At 36.6% G+C, this 19,080-nt stretch overlaps 2 protein-coding genes across 2 annotated transcripts; one reads left to right on the top strand and one right to left on the bottom strand.

Annotated features, from left to right (window-relative positions):
- Positions 1-1,785: 1,785 nt before the first annotated feature.
- Positions 1,786-5,966, bottom strand: LOC126705063 (SART-1 family protein DOT2-like). The gene is made up of 9 exons (XM_050404020.1): positions 5,956-5,966; positions 4,758-4,899; positions 4,609-4,663; positions 4,133-4,246; positions 3,943-4,039; positions 3,785-3,851; positions 3,585-3,644; positions 2,650-3,265; positions 1,786-2,294 (listed from the first exon to the last, which is right to left on the bottom strand). Exons 1-9 carry the CDS (start codon positions 5,964-5,966, stop codon positions 1,801-1,803), a joined length of 1,656 nt encoding a protein of 551 aa, XP_050259977.1. The 3' UTR covers positions 1,786-1,800.
- A 15-nt stretch (positions 5,967-5,981) lies between these two features.
- LOC126705062 (ruvB-like helicase 2) lies at positions 5,982-17,242 on the top strand. Its single transcript, XM_050404018.1, has 16 exons — positions 5,982-6,251; positions 6,545-6,666; positions 6,803-6,893; positions 7,065-7,371; positions 8,537-8,698; positions 9,773-9,845; positions 9,950-10,016; positions 10,313-10,462; positions 11,361-11,516; positions 12,327-12,461; positions 12,894-12,959; positions 13,051-13,157; positions 16,208-16,307; positions 16,414-16,505; positions 16,587-16,656; positions 16,776-17,242. Exons 1-16 carry the CDS (start codon positions 5,982-5,984, stop codon positions 16,863-16,865), a joined length of 2,058 nt encoding a protein of 685 aa, XP_050259975.1. The 3' UTR covers positions 16,866-17,242.
- Positions 17,243-19,080: the final 1,838 nt, after the last annotated feature.

Below are 19,080 nucleotides of genomic sequence, written 5' to 3'. Positions count from 1 at the left end.
CACACTGAACATGCAATTCTAGATATGAGAATGTAAGATAACTTTGATTTATCATCAATGCAAGGCTAAGATATTGAATTTCATTTCACATAGTACCCTTATATTAGAAAGAAATAAACCTGTTTTTTGTTAGCTTATGTTGAAATTTTAGTTCAATGGTACTTGCAAAGACTTTCTCTGCTAATTTGTAGATTTTTTATGAAGAAGGGGATTTTGAGAGCAGGGTTATAAATCTTGGCATCTTGGAATGCTTAAAAATGAAATTTGGGGAATATAATGGTAAGAAAAAAATACATAAGATTAGAAGTCTTAATTGTAGGACTCTAGAATTGTGCAAATTTCGTGGAACAAAATAAAATTCTTTAGTTGTAGGTCCGTGGAAGAATAAAATCTTGTAGTCGTAGAACTACAACTATTGAACACAACTACACGTCTTACAAGAAATATATCGAAGACTTGACTGCATCCAGCGCAGCCTTAGTTCTAGACTGTGTCTATGCTTTTCTCTCCTAACCAAAGATATTGCCTATCTATGCTGTCCTGTTTGGCATATCATAGTTTCTTTAACAAGCACCTTAATTGCAAAACACTAGAAATCTTGTACTTTGAATTTCTGTCATTGTGACAAGCACTTAAAATACGAAACAGTAGCTCACACCATGATCATGAGTGGTGGATAAAAAAAAGTGCCAACACTTGACCCAAATGCCACAATCCCCTATCAGACATAAATTCATACCTCAAAGGCACTCATGACGCAAGTCATGAGTAGCAGACCTATAGAACTTTCAGACACTAAGGCCTAAAATATACATGAACTCATGCAAGAATCAACATATGACAGAAATATTTTTTTTTTTTAGCAACATAAATCTTTCCAAGAAAATAAAAAAGTAGATAATCATATTGGGTTCTTATTATTAATTTTTTTTTTTTTTGGGGAGGGGAAAGGGGACAAAATGCACTTACAATCCACTTAGAACTTTGATGGTGTCATAGAATAACCATTGCAAAGTGATAGCAGGTCCAACCAGCATTATCCTGATAGGAAGACTTCTTGTAAACAAATTGACAAGGCCAATTTTCTTAACTACGTGCTCATGTGAAATTGCAAATTAAACATTGGCCCCACTAGAACCTTTAAATTATATCAGCACCAACTTAGAATAACTTCAGGATATAATGTTTCAAATCTGTATCAATTACTGCAGAACCAACTAGGAATTTGTTAGAGTAAATATTCATACATGCAGGCAGCAGTGTGTGCCTATGTATGTATATCCTTGGACCCCCAAGTGGACAGGTCAGATGAATATATCACCAACTATGCTCAAAATCCCCCATATCAATTGACCAGTTCAATGTGTTTATATGGCGAAACCTCTTTAGCTATAGAAAATATTGTCAGCATGTTAGAACGGACAATTTGGAGGACATGGTAATGGTGAAATTTGGAAAGTAGTTCCCTTTTGTATCAAATGGTATATTTGGAGAGAGGAATGTGAAGAATTTTGAGGGACGTGGATTTCCCTTGATGCAGTTGAAATTTCTATTTTGTAGGTTCTCACTATAATTGAACATCATATGCAAATTACTTTTCCATCTCAAATTTGTGGGAGACGTTAGCTTTTGTTTTGGGGTGTTTCTCTAGTATACTTTCTGTGCACTAGGCTTGTGCCCTTAATTGCGCTTTCCTTTTCTGATAATTTCCCTCATTAACCAGCAGAATATGAGGTCCCACAAGCAGATGTCATGTTAAACCATTAAATAGAGAATGTAACTGAACCATAATGCTCTTGTTTATGTAACTGACATCTGTATATGTGTGTGGGAGGGAGAGGCCATTTGTGCTAAAGAAAAAAAATAAGAAATGATTGGCTGGTTAAGTGAAGCACTTACAATTCGCTCAAATTCATCTGTCCGCTCAATGCGAATCTCCTTTTTAAAATCGACTAGAGCGGATGAACGAGGCTCCTTTGGTTCATCATCATCTACAATACCCACGAGTTTGCTCTTCTTCTTGTCCATGTTTCTACCACCCCACTCGATGCTTTCTTTAAGTGTTCCTCGATCTTTAAGCAGCTTCAGCGCACCTGATAACCATTTCCCTATTGCAACTTCATGGATAGCTTCATCTGGAACTATCTCCTCCATGTCCTCATCCGCAAGGTGCTCATCTTTACTGACATCTTTAACTTCAGTCCATCCACCAGCCTCATCTTTTACTTCTTCATCGGAAACTCTTGGCTCTTCATCTTCTTGCATAAAAACATCTTCATTTTCAGGCTTACGGGCTTTTGAAAGAGCACAAAAATACAAGTTATTTCTATTTTTATAAAACCATTGGAGGAATTGAAAACCTGTAGCAAATTAAGACATGAAATTGTAGTTTAATGGGGTACAAATGAAAGCTCCAGGAAATCGATAGGCACAAGATCAGGAAAACTTCCAAAGAAAAATGGTCATTGTTAAACTTGAATTTGACCAGATAAAAAGATGGATATCAACTGACCACAAGATATTGAATGGCCAAAAATAGTAAAGCAGTCAAAAATATTAAATATGAAGAAATCTCAATTCAAGCAGGGCACAGCCAGCTCAAATTTCAATTCTATGTAAACACATGAACAAACGTTAAAAGAAAAATACCTTCATCAAGCTGGAGACCCCAAACAAACTCCTCCATCTCTGTAAAGACAACCTTGTTTTCTTGCGACTTTCCAGTTGTGGGGTTTATATCTTCTGTAGTTTGACTGCTGGCAGTAGTGGCAAGACGTGCAATTGCTTGAGGACCAGATGCTGCCTCCTCCTCTTGCTTTTTAAGAGCCAATTTCCTTGCTCTTTCTAAAGATTTATAAAGATCATCATCTTCATCTGCAAAAACAGGATTCTCATCTTCCTCTAATTTAACAGGAAGAATTTGTTCCATCTGCAGTGATTTTGATGCCTCATCGGCTTTAGCATAAGCTGACTGGTATGCATTTTTTCTCAAGTCAGCCTCTACTCTTTCTTGCTCCTCTTTGATGGCTTGCCTCCTTGCATCATTCCAAGAGCCAAGATCCTCAACTCTCAAGCCTGAAGAGAGAGCTTCTGCTTCAAGCACATCCAAATCCAACTTCTCTTTCTTCCGCAAGGATTTCTTTTTCTTGGGCTTTTTAAGGTTAAGCATTTCTTCTTGAGTATAGTAATCTGATGTGATCTTCCCAATTGCATTGAGATCTTCAAAGTGAATGTTATTGGAAGCACCCTCTAACCTTTTACGAAGCTGGCAATAAGGGGAAAAAATGTTTGTAAGCTAGGGGGAAAAAAACTAGTTAAGTAATTAAAATGCATTCAAACACCAACAAAAGCGAAAATTCATTTCAAAAGGGAAAATCCTAACCCTATAAATTCAGTACAATAAAATAAGAGCAGAAAGTAGAAAGAATGGGACTACAACTTGAATAAATAGGAAGTCACAACAAACAATAATTTGAAGAATGAAATGACTACGCACACAGTTCCTCATCCTCAAACACAACCATTCTTCTCCTACATTTTCCAGGTTTTATTTTTTATTTTTTTTAATTTGGAGAAAGAATTACCTCTTGAAGTTTTTTCTCTGCTTCGCCAGAGAAACGTCCTCTTTCATCCAAAGCTAACCCCTGGAAAGAAAAATAAATTAAGTGAAAAATTTCATGACCAATCCCCATGCACAACATTTCTTGTTATAATTGAAAAAGGAAAAGCAATTTCTTAGACTAAAATTTTAAGAAAGAGTGATGGGAAAAACCATAAATCAAACCTCATCTGCAGTGGGGTCATCATACTGTGGCAACATTTTCTTCTCTGCACTGGGATCATCATTAAACCTAAAACATCAGAATGCAAAACATATGTCAATCATTTTTTTTTCATATAATTATGGGTATAATTAACAAATTATATAAGTTTCCATCTTACTTATCCTCATAGATCCCTGTTTTCTTCTTTGCAGCCTTGTAAACCTCATCTCGCTGCTTTTGTTCTCCAAGTTCAACATTCTCAAGCATATCAATCTCTGTCACACCAAAACAAAAACCTCTATTATATAAATGTGTCAACTCATCTTAAAAGGCCTTGACAAACAAAAAGTATCCCCAAAATAGTTTACCTTCATTGATGTCACCATCTGCAAGTATATTCTGATCTTTTAGTGTTAAAACAACTGCCCCACCTTCCACTACTTTGTCAATGCCATGAAGAACTTTAACTCCTGCCAGATCATCTATAAAGTATTCAAAATAGAAACAATATCAGTATTGATCAGTGATGTAGGAACACATCAAACAAAACCACTTGCTTACAGATTAGGTTCTAGAAGAACAAACTTGTGGGCCATAAATCATAAACTGGTGTAAACTCATCAGAATAATTAACTACAGTCACACACACAATTTTAGTTCTATTATGGAGCTTGGATATCATTAGGAAATTTCATGACTACTCAATAGAACTTGATGAGTATGGTATTTGAATCAGTCCAATCTATGCACTCAAAATCTAATAAAATGCAGAATGGACTGATTCAAAATCATGTCACAACATCAATACGATTTTACAAGACAAATCATGAGTAAGAACCCTTACGCGCAGTACTGTGGCTTTCTTCCTCATCTTCACTATCTCCTTGACCAACATTGTCCTGAGAAAATTCACACTGTGATATTAATAAAAGATCCTGCCTGAAATCAATCATTTGAGAAAAATAATACAAAGAAACACAATTAAAACGCAACCTGTTCCAGAAAAATCTTTGAGAGCCGCAATGCTTTCTCCTTTTCAGCAATCCTTTTCTCCTTGAGCTTACGGCTCCGATTGACCCATGACAAAACTTCAGAAACACTTTCAGAATTTTTGTTCAATCTTTCTTCTCTTTTCCTGAACAAAAAGGTTAAAAAAAGGTGTAAAGAAACATATTCACATTACATCAAACATGTTTTGGAAAAATGGCTTTTTAAAGTTCTGGAAGAATTGTCACACTGCCAACATAGAATGCAAAAAAAAAAGTAGAAGAGATAAATACGATATAAATCACTATACCAAATAATCACCATTCAGCTAAACTAATTTAGACACAAAAATCCAAGGGAATGCTGGAAAAACAAGTAACTTAAATAATAACTAATACAGTGCTAAGTACAAAGCAGCTACTGGCAAAACACAAGCACAACCAAGATAGCAGGAAAGTATGGTCAACATGTATTATGTAGGAAAGTATCATTTGTAAAGCATGATTGTTTGGTGGCAACCAATGTAAAGACTGAAAGGAGTTAGGAGTTAGGAAATGCACAAAAGAAAGAATAATTTAAAAAAATATAATCTTATTTACTTACGAAAATAAGTTTAGAATAGGAATGTAGAAGGCCTACAAATTTTATGTTAAAGGCCATCCTCTTGCATGGTCAGTTGGTCACATTTTGCTGATGCTCTTGAAGCTTGAATGTTTCTGTAACTCTTTCGTTTTCACTTCAAATTTATGGTTCCAACAAGTGTAAACTTTTATTTACCTACATGTTCTTATCTAGTTTGTATGCACTTGTAATGTTTAACTGTCATTTGAATCTTCTATATATATATATATATAATTTTGAAGGTGATGGAATGAAAATATATGAACTCTTATTAGACATTGGCACAGAGAAATTGGGGTTTTCATAACCTTTTTAATTGTCTATACTCTTTGTAGTATGGAGCCTCGGATCGATGAGGAGCTAGAGATCTTGGACCCCGGTCTGCTTCAGAGGTCAGTGTTGACGCGACAACTATATCATTGATCAGAGGCCATTTGGAATGGCGAGGTGAAATTTCTAGTTCTAACAACTGCTTTAATTTTTACGTTGGCTTTGACTTTTCGTTAGCAAGTTCTTTCAAAGTTGTATTTCTAATTCTAACAACCGCTATAATTTTTATTGATTTTGTAGGACCCGAGCCCACTTATTTGCCATGGTCGCACTAAGGAGATGTCAAACGTTCAGATGCAAGATAATCGGGTGATTGACATTATCAAATTGCTAAGGCTGGAAGGATTGTTTAGAGCCCCTTCTAGAGAGATAGATCATTGCCTAATATCGGCCCTAGTTGAGCGATGGCGGCCGGAGACTCATACGTTCCATCTTCCACATGGTGAGATGTCAATCACCCTACAAGATGTGGGGGTGATTTTCGGACTTCCTATAGACGGTGAGGTCTTGGTTGGGCCTACTGCTATGGAGGATGGGGATTGGAGTCAAGTGTGTGGGGAGTTGCTTGGTTTTACTCCGCTGAATGACAATAAAACTTTGGTGGGGCAAAGAATTCTCATCAGTTGACTTGTTGAGGCCATTGCAGCGCCACTGCCTCATGATGCAACGAAGATTCAGATACACCAGTATGTTCGGTGCTATATGTTAGCACTAGTAAGGGATAAACTTTTCATGGACAAGTCAAGAGATAGGGTGCATCTTATGTTCCTGAACTTCATGCGCAACCTTCGTGATCCGCGACAGTATAGTTGGGGTAGTGGTTGCCTGGCCTGGTTGTACAGGGAGTTGTGTCGGGCAAGCGAGAAAGGGGCATCGCAGATTGGTGGGGCGTGCACCTTGGTCCAGTATTGGGCATGGGCAAGGTTGCCATTCTTGTGCCTAAGGATAGAGCCCCCACTTGGATGTGATTATGACCCATGGTCATATGCTCCACTTGCATTTAAGTAAGTCTTTTCCTAATATTTAGTGTGTTATGCAATGTACTCTTCTAAATAACTAAATTGTATTATCGTTCTTATATTATTCGCTCGTAATTGTAGGTGGGTGCGGGTGCCAAGCCCGAAGAGTAGGCCATCCGGCACGGCCTTGGTCCACTATCGCGAGCAATTAGTGACAATGCAGCTAGACCAAGTAATAATATTCAAAAATTCGGTTTGGTTATAATAATTATCCTTAAGAATATGATTGCTTCATCCTTTAACATATCTTTTGTTAAAATTTTTGTTTTTCCCTTTATCTATGTATTCTCCCTTGTTTCACATTTTAAGATGCTATGCTAATTGTTGTTTGTTTCTATTGTAGATTGTGTGGCAGCCATACGAGGCAGACTTCGGCCACCTTCCTGAATTCTGCGTTGCAGGGAGGGATACATGGACAGCAAGGGTGCCGCTTGTGTGTTTTTGCAGAGTAGAGAGACACCACCCGGACCGTGTCCTTCGACAGTTTGGGTTGGCGCAGCAGCGGCCTGACGATGTTGTCTATGATGATAGACTGCATAAAATAGACTTACATGGGAAGGTCGAAAAGAATTGGAGGGAGGAGAATGGACCGTATATCATTTCATGGGAAATGAGACGACAACAAGTTTGTCATGCACCTCCTCAGATTGGTGAGATGCCCCGCGATCAGCAGCACCCGTAAGTACACGAACCTCTGGTCAGCGTGCTATTGCAAGCCCAAGCACAAGCGCAACTAGGGGCCGTGGTTGGCCTGCTACAGCAAGCCCAAGCACAAGTGCAACCAGGGGCCGTGGTATGCCTACTACAGCAAGCCCAAGCACAAGTACAACCAAGGGCCGTGGTCGGCGTGCAACAACCCCTCGGGTTGTAACTAGTCCTTAGATGCCTGCACCCATCCAGCACTCATCTCCTCAGCCTGAGGTCCCTCTACCCATCCCAGATGCATCTTATTAGCCCGAGGTCCCTTCACCTAGCCCACCTTCGCAGCCCAATTTTGATCTCAATATTGATCAAAATTTGACCCCTCCTATACTCCACAAGACACCCTCTTACCCACCCACTAGCACTACTGCACACTCCTGGCCTCTACATAGAGCATCATTACCCACCTACCGCATCCTCATCTGACCCTCTAGGACCTCCGGTTGGGATTGACACTCTACAGCCACCTACTGATGTACCGGACGAGCATCCCCCTCATCAGCCCTCACCCCCACAAGGTAGACCGCAGCGCACTAGAAGAGCACCCACTTGTGGGACAGGTGGACATAAAGTAGGACACCGAGGCAGCTCTATGGTATGATAACATTAATTAGAATGTAATGATATATTTTGTAGTTCACTTTATTCTTATCATTATACCGAATATTGATTGCATGCATCTAATGGAATTTGCAGCATGATGATGAGCCTAAGGATGATGCCCCGCAGCCTCCTCCCCTGCCCAAACATCTAAAAAACGCAAAATTGGTGAACCTTGAGTAAGTGCTAAAGTCATAGAATTGGACCTTAATTGTATGATATCAATTTTCATCAATTGTATGACCAACAACTCATTTTATGGTTTAAAGTTAACTCAACTGCTTAAGTCTCTTGTAGTTGAATCCTAAGTCCCATGTTTTGAGACAATAGGTTCAAATCCTACTGCATTGATAATTTTTAATAATGAAAAGCAATTTGGAGAACTTATCAATTTTTTTTTTTCCAATTATTGCGGCGTAGGAATTGAATGGATTGCTGATGTAACATGTTATAAGAAACGATTTTGGTTGATTGATTTGATGTCGGTAGTGATATGGTGGTTTTTGTTTTGAGATTTGCAGATATTGAAAATTTTGAAGAATGGAAGTGTGAGAGGCCTTAGTGTTGTGGCCTTTGAGCTTGAAGTAGTCGGCTACACCATTGCACTAGCGTATTGTCTCCACCAAGGGCTTCCCTTTTCAGCTTTTGGGGAGTTGGCGTTTCTTTTGGTCCAAGGTATGTCGGCGATTCTATGTTTGCTTTCTATCTAAAGCATTGTAGTAATGCAGGTGTTGAAAACAAAGTACAAAGTCATGCTTGTGAGTTGGGTGGGTGTAATGGGCTGTGCTTGCATCATGAGTGCGTGTAGAACTGTATGTGTTCTTGTCTAGCCCATAGACTTGATCCCGCATAGCTAATGACTTTGGCGCAAATGACGCTTCTTCCTCCTGCAAGAATGGTTGGAGGGTGAAGGCTTGCGTTTAATACCCATTGTGAGTGTGTAACTTACCAATAAAAGGTTGAATTGACACCCTAGGAGTTATAACAAGTCACGCGTGATCAGTGGCTGCTGAATTTGGGTTTCTGTGGAGTCATGGTTATGGTGGGGGCCAACAATGGCTTACGTGTTTTGAACTGGGAACAATGTCACCCCGCGTCAGGTGACTCAATTTGTTGGTTGCCAGGGTTACGTAATGTTGGAATTGCATGTGATGGTGGTAAAATATGATTGCCAATGATTGGAGATGAGGCAGTTTAGGTGTGGTGGCAGACAGAATATTAGAGGGCTTGAATGCTTGATGCATGGTGGTTGAGGGTGGTCAATTATGATGGGCGGCAGTTTAAGGAATACGTTGGCTATGATACCATACTTGCTGTTTCATCCTTTTAATGAAGTAGTCTCTTTCTTTCTCTTTCAATAAACTTCTCTTACCTATCATAAAAAAAAATGTTAATTCTATTACATTATTAGTATTAATAGTTTGTCCCTAATATATTACTCATAAAATATATTTTACTTTTTTGTGTCTTTAGTATCTTGTAGTTACATACTATATCTTGCTGCCTTACGTTCTCTCCCAAAATTGTTTTATGCTAGTTCTATTGTCTTGTGGTGTGGAGTGGATGCATTAGAAACTGACCTAAGTTGACATATTTAAGAAGTTATTTTGCTTGAATTCTACTCAGGCAAAAACGTGGCTTCTGGTTTGCTCTATTGGACCCCTTCAATGAGATTACTATCGCAATGAGAAAAGCTGATATCAATTTTTAAAGGATCTAACAGCTTCCTCTTCTGCTTGTCTGTTGCAGCTATAATTTTAGTTGCCATAATCTACTATTATTCTCAACCTTTGGGTGCCTCAACATGGATCAGGGCATTAATGTATCCTTCTTGCTTTCAGTATAGTATTTTGGATTTGTCTTGAATTTGCATTCTGGAATACCAAAAATATGGTCAACCTCTTCCTTAATATGGTGGCTTTTCAGATATTGTGCTGTAGCACCTACCATCTTGGCTGGTCAAATTGATCCCATTCTCTTTGAAGCACTATATGTGAGTAGCATTCCTCCCCCCCCACCCCTTCTACTCTGTACTTGAACATACAATGTCAGAGTTTCTTTCTGTTCTTTCTTTTCCCTTGCATTTTTCTCTCATTATCTTTATAGGGTTATTGAGTTACATTAAAACATGCATTTCAATCTTCAGGCTTGTTTACACCTTTTCCTATCTATGAAGGAGAGGCAAGTTACTAATGCTTCTTTCATATTAGTCTGATGTGACCATAATCTCTTTGTGTTATTTTTATCTTTACTTCATAATTTCTTGATATGTTGCTGTTCTTGTCATAGGTTACTGAACTTTCCCTGGAAGAAGCTGAGAGTGTGACAGGTGGCTATGATAAAAGTATTAGCCATGTGATCATTGGATTAAAAACTGTGAAAGGAACCAAGCAACTGAAGTTGGACCCAACCATTTATGATGCCTTGATCAAGGAGAAGGTAGGCTCCTTTTATTCATTTGCTGTTATTTTTACAATGATAGAAATATATTTGCTTTTTTGATATATTCATTTACTTTGTATAATCTCTTTGTGAAGTATTTTAAATTTACTCATCCTTCTTATCCATGGAGTGTGTGTGAGGCTGTTATATGCAAAATTTTCAATGACTATGTTCATTTATTATTGTCACCTTGCAAAATGTTCTTCCATCAAAAGGAATACGATCCTTGTGGATTGGTGTTGTATTTAGCTAGTGGCAAATTAGTTGAATATCTAAGGCTTTATCGTTTTATTGCTAGAGATTTGTGGTCTTTTACCTTTTCTTTATTTTGAGTGGGTGATACCTTCAAAGGTTACTGATTTGTTCCTTATGTTTGGAGGGCAAAGTAACGGATCAATATGGAATGCTACTCTACATATAACATGGGTGATTTGTAGAGAACAAAATGATAGCAGTATGAGTGAATGTTTGCTTGCTTGCTTTTGGCTGCATCCTCATTTTTTGGGTTTATAAATAGATTTTCTAGACAAGATGAATCTTAAATGTGGTCTTTGGGTGAACCTTTGTACACATCTTCTGTATACTTTACGTCCCTTTTTTTCCTAATAAAAAATTCAGTATTACTAGTGTTGCAACATGTGCTTGAGTATGCCAGGTCGTTTGTTTTTGGGGCTAATTTCTGTTTTATTTTTAATTTTAATTTTCTTTTAAACGTAGGACAGGCAACTCAATCTGATGTCATGTCACTTTGATTCCTGTTCTTCATTTTCCTGCTGTTTTTATTTATTTATTTTAAAACTTTTAACCCAGGGTTTGGTGTGCTCAAAAGGAGCATCTAATTAAAAAATTGATTATAGTTTGATCCTTTTTTGCTTTACCTGATACAATGTTGCAGGTGGCTGTTGGTGATGTTATATATATTGAAGCAAATAGTGGAGCAGTAAAGAGGGTGGGCAGAAGTGACGCTTTCGCTACAGAATTTGACCTTGAAGCAGATGAATATGTTCCACTTCCTAAAGGAGAGGTTCACAAAAAGAAGGAGATAGTTCAGGTTTGTTTTCATTTAGCTACTAGTTTTTTTGTGTATGTTGCATATTCTTAAATTCATAAGTGACATACTAATTTATAATAATAGTGTTGGACATTTCCTGACTATGTGTGTTCCATATGAGATCAGGATTCAAGATAGTTGCGCATTTCAATTTTTTGACTGTTAGTGTAGTTAGTAATTGCAGCATTTCTTTCATAAATGCCATATCGACATAGTGTGCCATCAAAATATAAAGAATTTAAGCTGCATATTTGTTTGACCTATGAGGGAAATGCATTACAGAAATTATCTGACAAGACGTAACTGACTCTTGAAGTTGCTTGAATTTCTCTTATGACTGCAGCCGACCCAAGGATGACATAGCTAGAATTTAATGCCTCTTAAGTTGGTTGAACTTATCAGCTTGTGACTCTTGCTGGCTTAGTAAGTTGTTGAGCTTCTTATAGGATTTGTAACCATTAGGCCTGTTCTAAGTGGTAAAGTGGGGGGTGGAGTTGGGTGGTTCATACAATCATATTTTGCTCAGCCAAAGAAAAAAAGGGAAAGAAAAGAGAACTAGCAGAGAGAGAAAGAGTGAGACTGAGCTTAATGTATATAAGCATTGCTTTTGGTTCATATATATATATATATATATATATATATTGTTGTGCTTCTGAATTTTCTTTTTGTTTTCTTAGATTATGTTGATGTTGACTATTGGTACTGGAAGTTTATACTAATCAGAAGACTCATAAACTGATCTTTTTTGTGATGTAATGGGCTTCCTATTTTGATGTTCAGTTTTCTGTTTGCTTATCCAATCTCTAACAGGATGTGACACTACATGATCTGGATGCTGCAAATGCACGGCCTCAAGGTGGGCAAGATATTCTGTCACTAATGGGGCAGATGATGAAGCCTAGGAAAACAGAAATCACTGACAAGTTAAGACAAGAAATTAATAAGGTACTACATCATATATATATATATATATTATTATTATTTTTTTATAAGAATTAATAATAAAGTAAATAAACTAATCTACTTCATAAATTTATGTCAGATATTAATTTCAACGTATTATTTTCTTTTGATAGAAGCATAAGTCATGGTCAGCAAGTCATACGAAGTTTCTTAAAAATTTCTGCAATTATTTTGGGAAATCCTTTTCTTAAGTTGTTATTATTTTTCTTAACAGTTCTCTGATTAAGTTGAAAATTCCAAGACATTGACACAGTCCATTCTTCTTTTCACCAATAATACATAAAAAAAATCATTCTATACTTTGTCTTTATCCCACTATGATGCATTAAAGATGAGATGGTGTATATTTGTTCCCAAATTTATGTTTTTGTCTAGCTTTGGAGGTAACTTTTTTTAAAAATTTTTTCATGACAGGTTGTTAACCGGTACATTGATGAAGGTGTAGCAGAACTTGTCCCTGGAGTTCTATTCATTGATGAGGTTCTTTTCTCTATTATGTCTGTCCATGTTTTAAATGTTTCATGGTTGCTTTTTATTATTTATTTATTTGTGTATCTATCATTATTTGCAGGTACATATGCTGGATATGGAATGCTTTTCATACTTGAATCGTGCTTTAGAGAGCTCACTGTCTCCAATAGTAATCTTTGCCACAAACAGAGGGTTTTGCAATGTGAGGTATGAAATTCTTGTGCACCTTAATAAATTTTGGAGTGCTTCTTCCTTGACCATCTTTTTAACCTTGATAAGCAATTTGTTACATATGAAAGTCACTGTTGCCAGTTGACAAGTCATAAATCTTAAAGTAGAAATTGAATGCTTTTGTAATTGATTAATAGATACGCATGATATACTTCTCTTAATGTGTTATTATTATGGTCGGTGTTATCATCATTCAGGCCTTAACCAATAAATTTGCCATCTGTATTGCATTGTTAAAGCATCAGCCCTGATACTTAAGCCATACAAATGAGTGCATCACAAACTTCTTTTGAGCACTATTTTTCCTTTATGGCTTATAACTGGAGCAACTTGGAGACGTTTTCTTTGGCTTGCAAGGTGGTCAGGGGATAAGAAAGTGAAGCTGTGCTAATGCCTAAGTAACAAAGAGTTTAACAACTAGGTATTGTATGTGTTTTGTGGGACATGGGTTTGTGAAATATTTTAAACCATGCTGCCCACTGCTAGAGGATCCATACCTAGGAACTTTGTCAATCTGATATGTAGAGCTTTTATATTGTTTATTCATTTCATTTGATCTGCTAATGTAAACACAAAGTTAAAAAAAATATGGTCTTCATGGCTTCTGTAGTCTGTCCATGATTAACTAGGCCTTTTCCTGGGATGATGCCATGGTGGTTCCACATTTCTCAATGTAGTAAAATGTCAAATATTTGGATTGGTTGATGATCTTAAAGCTGCATTTGGTGGGGTAGGATACAGTTTGCACCTCAATTGCTAATGGTGGATTAGTTGAAAAAAAGTAAGTGACCTTTAACGAGAACATTTTGGGTAAATGGTTATGGCATTTTGGGTTGAAGGAAATGCCAGGGCTGGCCTAACAAAATTTGGGGCCTAAGGCAAAAATTTTATATGAGGCCTTTTTATATGTAAACATTAATTAAATAAAATTATATAATACTAGTTAAATTAAGACTAATTTGATGTAAATACAAAAATTGATGAATAATACTAGCTAAACTAAAGTGAATTTCATATAGAAGATTGAATATTATAGTTGAATCAAAAGGAATTTACTTTAACTTGGATATATGACTATGTATACTTAAGTATAGTTGTAATCTAAATTTTAATTTTATATATTCTTTTTAAGAGAATGAGATAGATAGATATTATTTGGTGTGTGGTTTAGTAGGAGATTAGTCATCATTGATGATTTATCATATTTGCAGCATTTTATTTGAAACATCTTAAGGTTTCAATTAGGTTAAATTTTTATTGGTCTCCTATTTTAAAAGCCTTGTTAGAAATGAAAAAGAAAAATACTAAAAATATTACAAAATGTTCACAATAAATGTGATTATGAGTGTAATTGATGAATTTCAACAACTTAATTTATTTGTGTTTGAATTACTTTTTTATGTGATTGGTGATATGTCAGTTAAATCTATAGTAAAATTTGTGATATCCTTAGTATCACTCTTTAAAAAAAATACTAATTATTTAAAAAAAATTATATTTTTATAAAATTTTGGGCATTTTACTAAGGGAGATGGGGCCTTTTTTTAGTAGGAAAATTTTGTATTTGTTGTGGGGCCTTAGGCCTAGGCCTAAGTTGCCTAGGCCATGAGCCGGCACTGGGAAATGCTTCTATGGAGACGTGGTAGCCATGGAATATGGAGAGGAGTGGGGAGGTTGGTGCACAAAGTCTGTTCGAGGAACTCATGGTTGTGGCTTATGGAAAAGCATAAGCATGGGTGGGAAGGGTTTCTACAGTATATATACCTGCTTTGATATAGGGGAGGGTAGTTGTGTTTGGTTTTGACATTACAAGTGGTGTGGTGACCAACAATTGAGGATGATTGTTCCGGATTTATATGATTGTTCATTAGTTAGAGATGCCTTTATTGGCTCCTTGCCGGGGAGACAGAAGGGAACATAAGGGTGTCATATTTGAGCATGACTATTGATTGGGAGATAGAGGCAGTACCCTCCTTCTTGAATCTCCTTTATTCCAATATCCCTCATCGAGAGAGTAGAGATAGATTGATTTGGCAATTGAAAGGGAATGTAGATTTTGATGTGCGTTCTGTTTATGATGCCTTAAGGGGTCCCTGTTCTAAGAGTTTTCCTGGGAAAAGTATTTCATGTGTCAAGGCCCCAGGAAAATTTCTTTCTTTGTTTGGACGGTAGCATAGGGGAGGATCCTTGCGATAATCTCATTAAGAGAGTATTCATGCTATTAGGGTGGTGTTGTAAGCAACATAGTGGGGAGATTGTGGAGCATCTTTTGTTACACTGTAATGTTGCATTCAAGCTGTGGATTTTGTTTGGATGGTGGAATTGAATAGGCGAGCGTTTTTCACATATTTGTAATCTGACTCTATTATGTTTGATGTGGACTCTATCGTAGGAGCGTAACCTTGAGTATTTGGGAATTTCAAGGACACATTTGATAGAATTGTTTTATTTTATTTTATTTTATTGGTTTGATTGGTATCGGGTAGGGGGTTTTACTAATTGTAACTGCATTCTGAAGTTTTTAGAATCATTATACTTCTGTACATAACATCTTGTAATTCTTTAGACTCCTTTGTGTACTTTTCCATGTGCATGAAGTAGTCTCATTCAATAGAATTCTAATTTACTTATCAAAAATATTATTGGGTTTTTTTAGCAATCTTATTGAGCAATTGTGTGTTGGGCTAAGTGGACAAGTTCTGTTGTAGATGGGCTCAGTGGTGGGGGTTTACCTACTTCGATGAAAATGGTGGTTAAATTGATTTTGTGCAAGTGGTGGAGGTTGGTGGCATGTGTGACAGCGGTTGCTTATATATATATATATATATATATATATTAATTCTTGTATGTGATGCTTTAATTACTTTGATCTTTTGTGTTTTTAGTGGTCTACAAACAATAATGCTTTTGTCATCTGGGCCTTACCTCATAGTTGTCTAGGAACCTTGACTTAAGTTACTTTGATGTTTTAAATTCTGAACATGAATCTTATAAAAATTTCTGAATATGAATCTGTTTTCATGCAGAGGGACTGATATGAACCGTCCTCATAGCATACCTGTCGACTTGTTGGACCGGTTAGTTATTATCCGAACACAAACTTATGATGTTGCTGACATGATAAAGGTTCAACCCAAATTTTGTTTTCTCTCACTGCCTACAATTTCTCTTCAAATCCTAACCATATTATCATTGTCCACATACTGATATTTGTGGTCTTTGTTACTGTCAGATTTTGGCTCTCCGTGCAAATGTGGAGGACCTCGTAATAGATGACGAAAGTTTGGCTTACCTGGGTGACATTGGTCTACAAGCATCCTTAAGGTTTGGCTTAATCTTTAGATTTGCTGTTTCTGAGTCCCATCCCTCAAAAGATATTTAGTGACGCTTCTGTCATCTCTTCAGGCATGCAGTTCAGCTGTTATCGCCCTCCAGTATTATGGCAAAAATGAATGGCCGTGACAATATCTGCAAGGTAATAATATGATTTGGATTAATTTGTAATCAATGTGATTGAAGATGATTTAAAATATTGTTCTATTCTTCTTCCATCAACTACATTAGTAATTTTGTTTCAATTTATATGATTTATAGGTGGATATTGAGGAAGTGAAAGCTCTCTATATGGATGCAAAGTCTTCAGCAAGACTTCTTCAAGCGCAGCAGGAAAAATACATTTCATGAAAATTCTAAACAATTTTCCCTGAATGTCAAAGATAGTCTGAATTTGGAAGTAGCATTATTTAGGTTCGGTTAGCTTCTCTGTCGTGAGTTTTGAAAGAGCAGGAGGTTTTGGTCAAAGACTTTGGCTTCGTTGATAATTAATGTGTGTAAAGGCGAAATGTTTCAGAAGTGTTCCAAGCTACGGGAAATTTGTATTTGTCACATGAGTAGTGTCATGGTTATGCTGTCAGCAGCGATGCAAGTGGTGAAACTCTAGTTGTTGCACCATTCTGTTAATGAATGCATTGGTGTATGGAACTAAGCTTTCAAATACACTTCATATTTACCCTGGAAAATTACTAACCCAGTTAAGTGATGATCACTAATTCTTTACTTTATTTAACAATTTTTATGCGAATTTGTGTGAGCTTTATTTACAGCAAGGAAGTAGCCATTACTTTATATTTTCTTCCTGACTCCTGTGCTTCTGGCCATTATATTTCGTCTCTATCATAGATCTGAAATGCTTAACTGGGGTAGTGTGATCCTCACATAATTTCTGATGGATGTCTAATGCAATAAAATTACAACTCATCATTCTACCATCATTTCGCACCCCAGTCGGTATACACGTGTGAGGACCCACATACATGGTGACCATCTATAGTTGGTGAAGATCGGGCTTCATAACTGCGTAGACATACCACTTGCATGACTCATGCACGCATTTCGCACAGTTTTTTCGTCGTCGACCTAATGATGGTAAAATGTTTGTTTTCTTTGAGGGCACAAATTGTTAATACGCGCTTTACCTCCTTTTTATTAGCAAAAGTCAACCCTTTGCACAAATTCATCCCCTTTCTCCAAGGAGACACAAATGACATATCAATATGTGAATGATCAACCATATTTTCCCAAGTATTTGCAAAGAATGACAATGCAAGAAGTGTGTAGGCAGGGATTGTATTCGTAATATTTTGGACACTAATAACATTGTCTGCATAAGGTTCGCTACCATCCAATGTCTCATCGTCATCAATATCCCTCTCAAAGTCCCCAAGGTCTCTGCCAATCATGTCTTCATACTCATCTCTATCCACAAAATCTTCACTGTTAATGGCAATATTCTTATCAACATAGTCGTCATCATCATTGTTAATGGCAGTAGTCTCATCAACATAGTCGTCGTCATCATCATTGCCATCATCATTGTTAATGGCAGTAGTCTCATCAACATAGTCGTCGTCGTCATCATCATCATCATCATCACCATAAGCATGAACATCACCATCGGCATGAACATCATCATCCTCTACATGTGTAGAATACTCATATTGAGCATCCAGAACCGTAACCTGTAAGCTTGTGGTTGTTTGTTGGATATCCTCTTCCCAAACTGCACGTGGCTCCAACTATATGTACAACTCAATGTTAGTTACTTCAGCTATTCTCTCCAACTTGTCAAACATGATCTTTACATGTTTGTTTCTATCACCATATACTTGTAATTAATTCGGTGCTTCAAGATTTCGTTTGGTATACGATAAGTAATTTGTATGTTGTGTATAACAGGATTCTCACACAACTCTTCCATGACAATCTTCTTCAATTCGTCAAGGGTCTTCAACCTACGATCAATTTGGGTATAATACATCTTTATACCCGGCCCTTCAAATGGCAATCCCTTGTTCGCATTGACATTCTTAAGCGGATCATCGTGGTATAAGATTATATCAATTTCAGGCATTGTAAACCTGTTCAAGTCAAGTTACTATGTTAGTTAGTTAAATCATATAGTTGTAAAGTGGGGGAAAAAAGTAATGCGATCTTAAGGCTGAACATATTCAAGTCAGAATTTTCATAGGTAATTACTAGTTTTATAGCCATTATGTAACTTGTGGTACCCATGGTCCTAAGTTTGGCTTCAGAAGCAAATTTGAAACATATCCAGTGGAGCAACCCCGAAAAATAAAAGGTAAGGAAAATATATATATTTAAAGAATAGATAGAACGAGAGGAGACTTTACAAAGATGATGTAGCATTAACAAAACATATAAACTAACAAGACCAGAGTATTCCATATCCTTAAGGCTTAAATGTCATTACCAAATTCCAAATTGTTTCCAAAATGACCAATTCTTATACTTTTTTTTTTTTTTTTTTTTTTTTTTTTTTTTTTTTATAATGATCAATTCCTTATACAGTCATATATTGTAGGTTACTACATTTTAAGAA

Source organism: Quercus robur, chromosome 11 (genome assembly GCF_932294415.1).
Source record: "Quercus robur chromosome 11, dhQueRobu3.1, whole genome shotgun sequence".
Lineage (NCBI taxonomy): Eukaryota > Viridiplantae > Streptophyta > Magnoliopsida > Fagales > Fagaceae > Quercus > Quercus robur.
The sequence above is the reverse complement of the archived record's forward strand: the minus strand, read 5'-3'. Positions and strand labels throughout refer to the sequence as shown.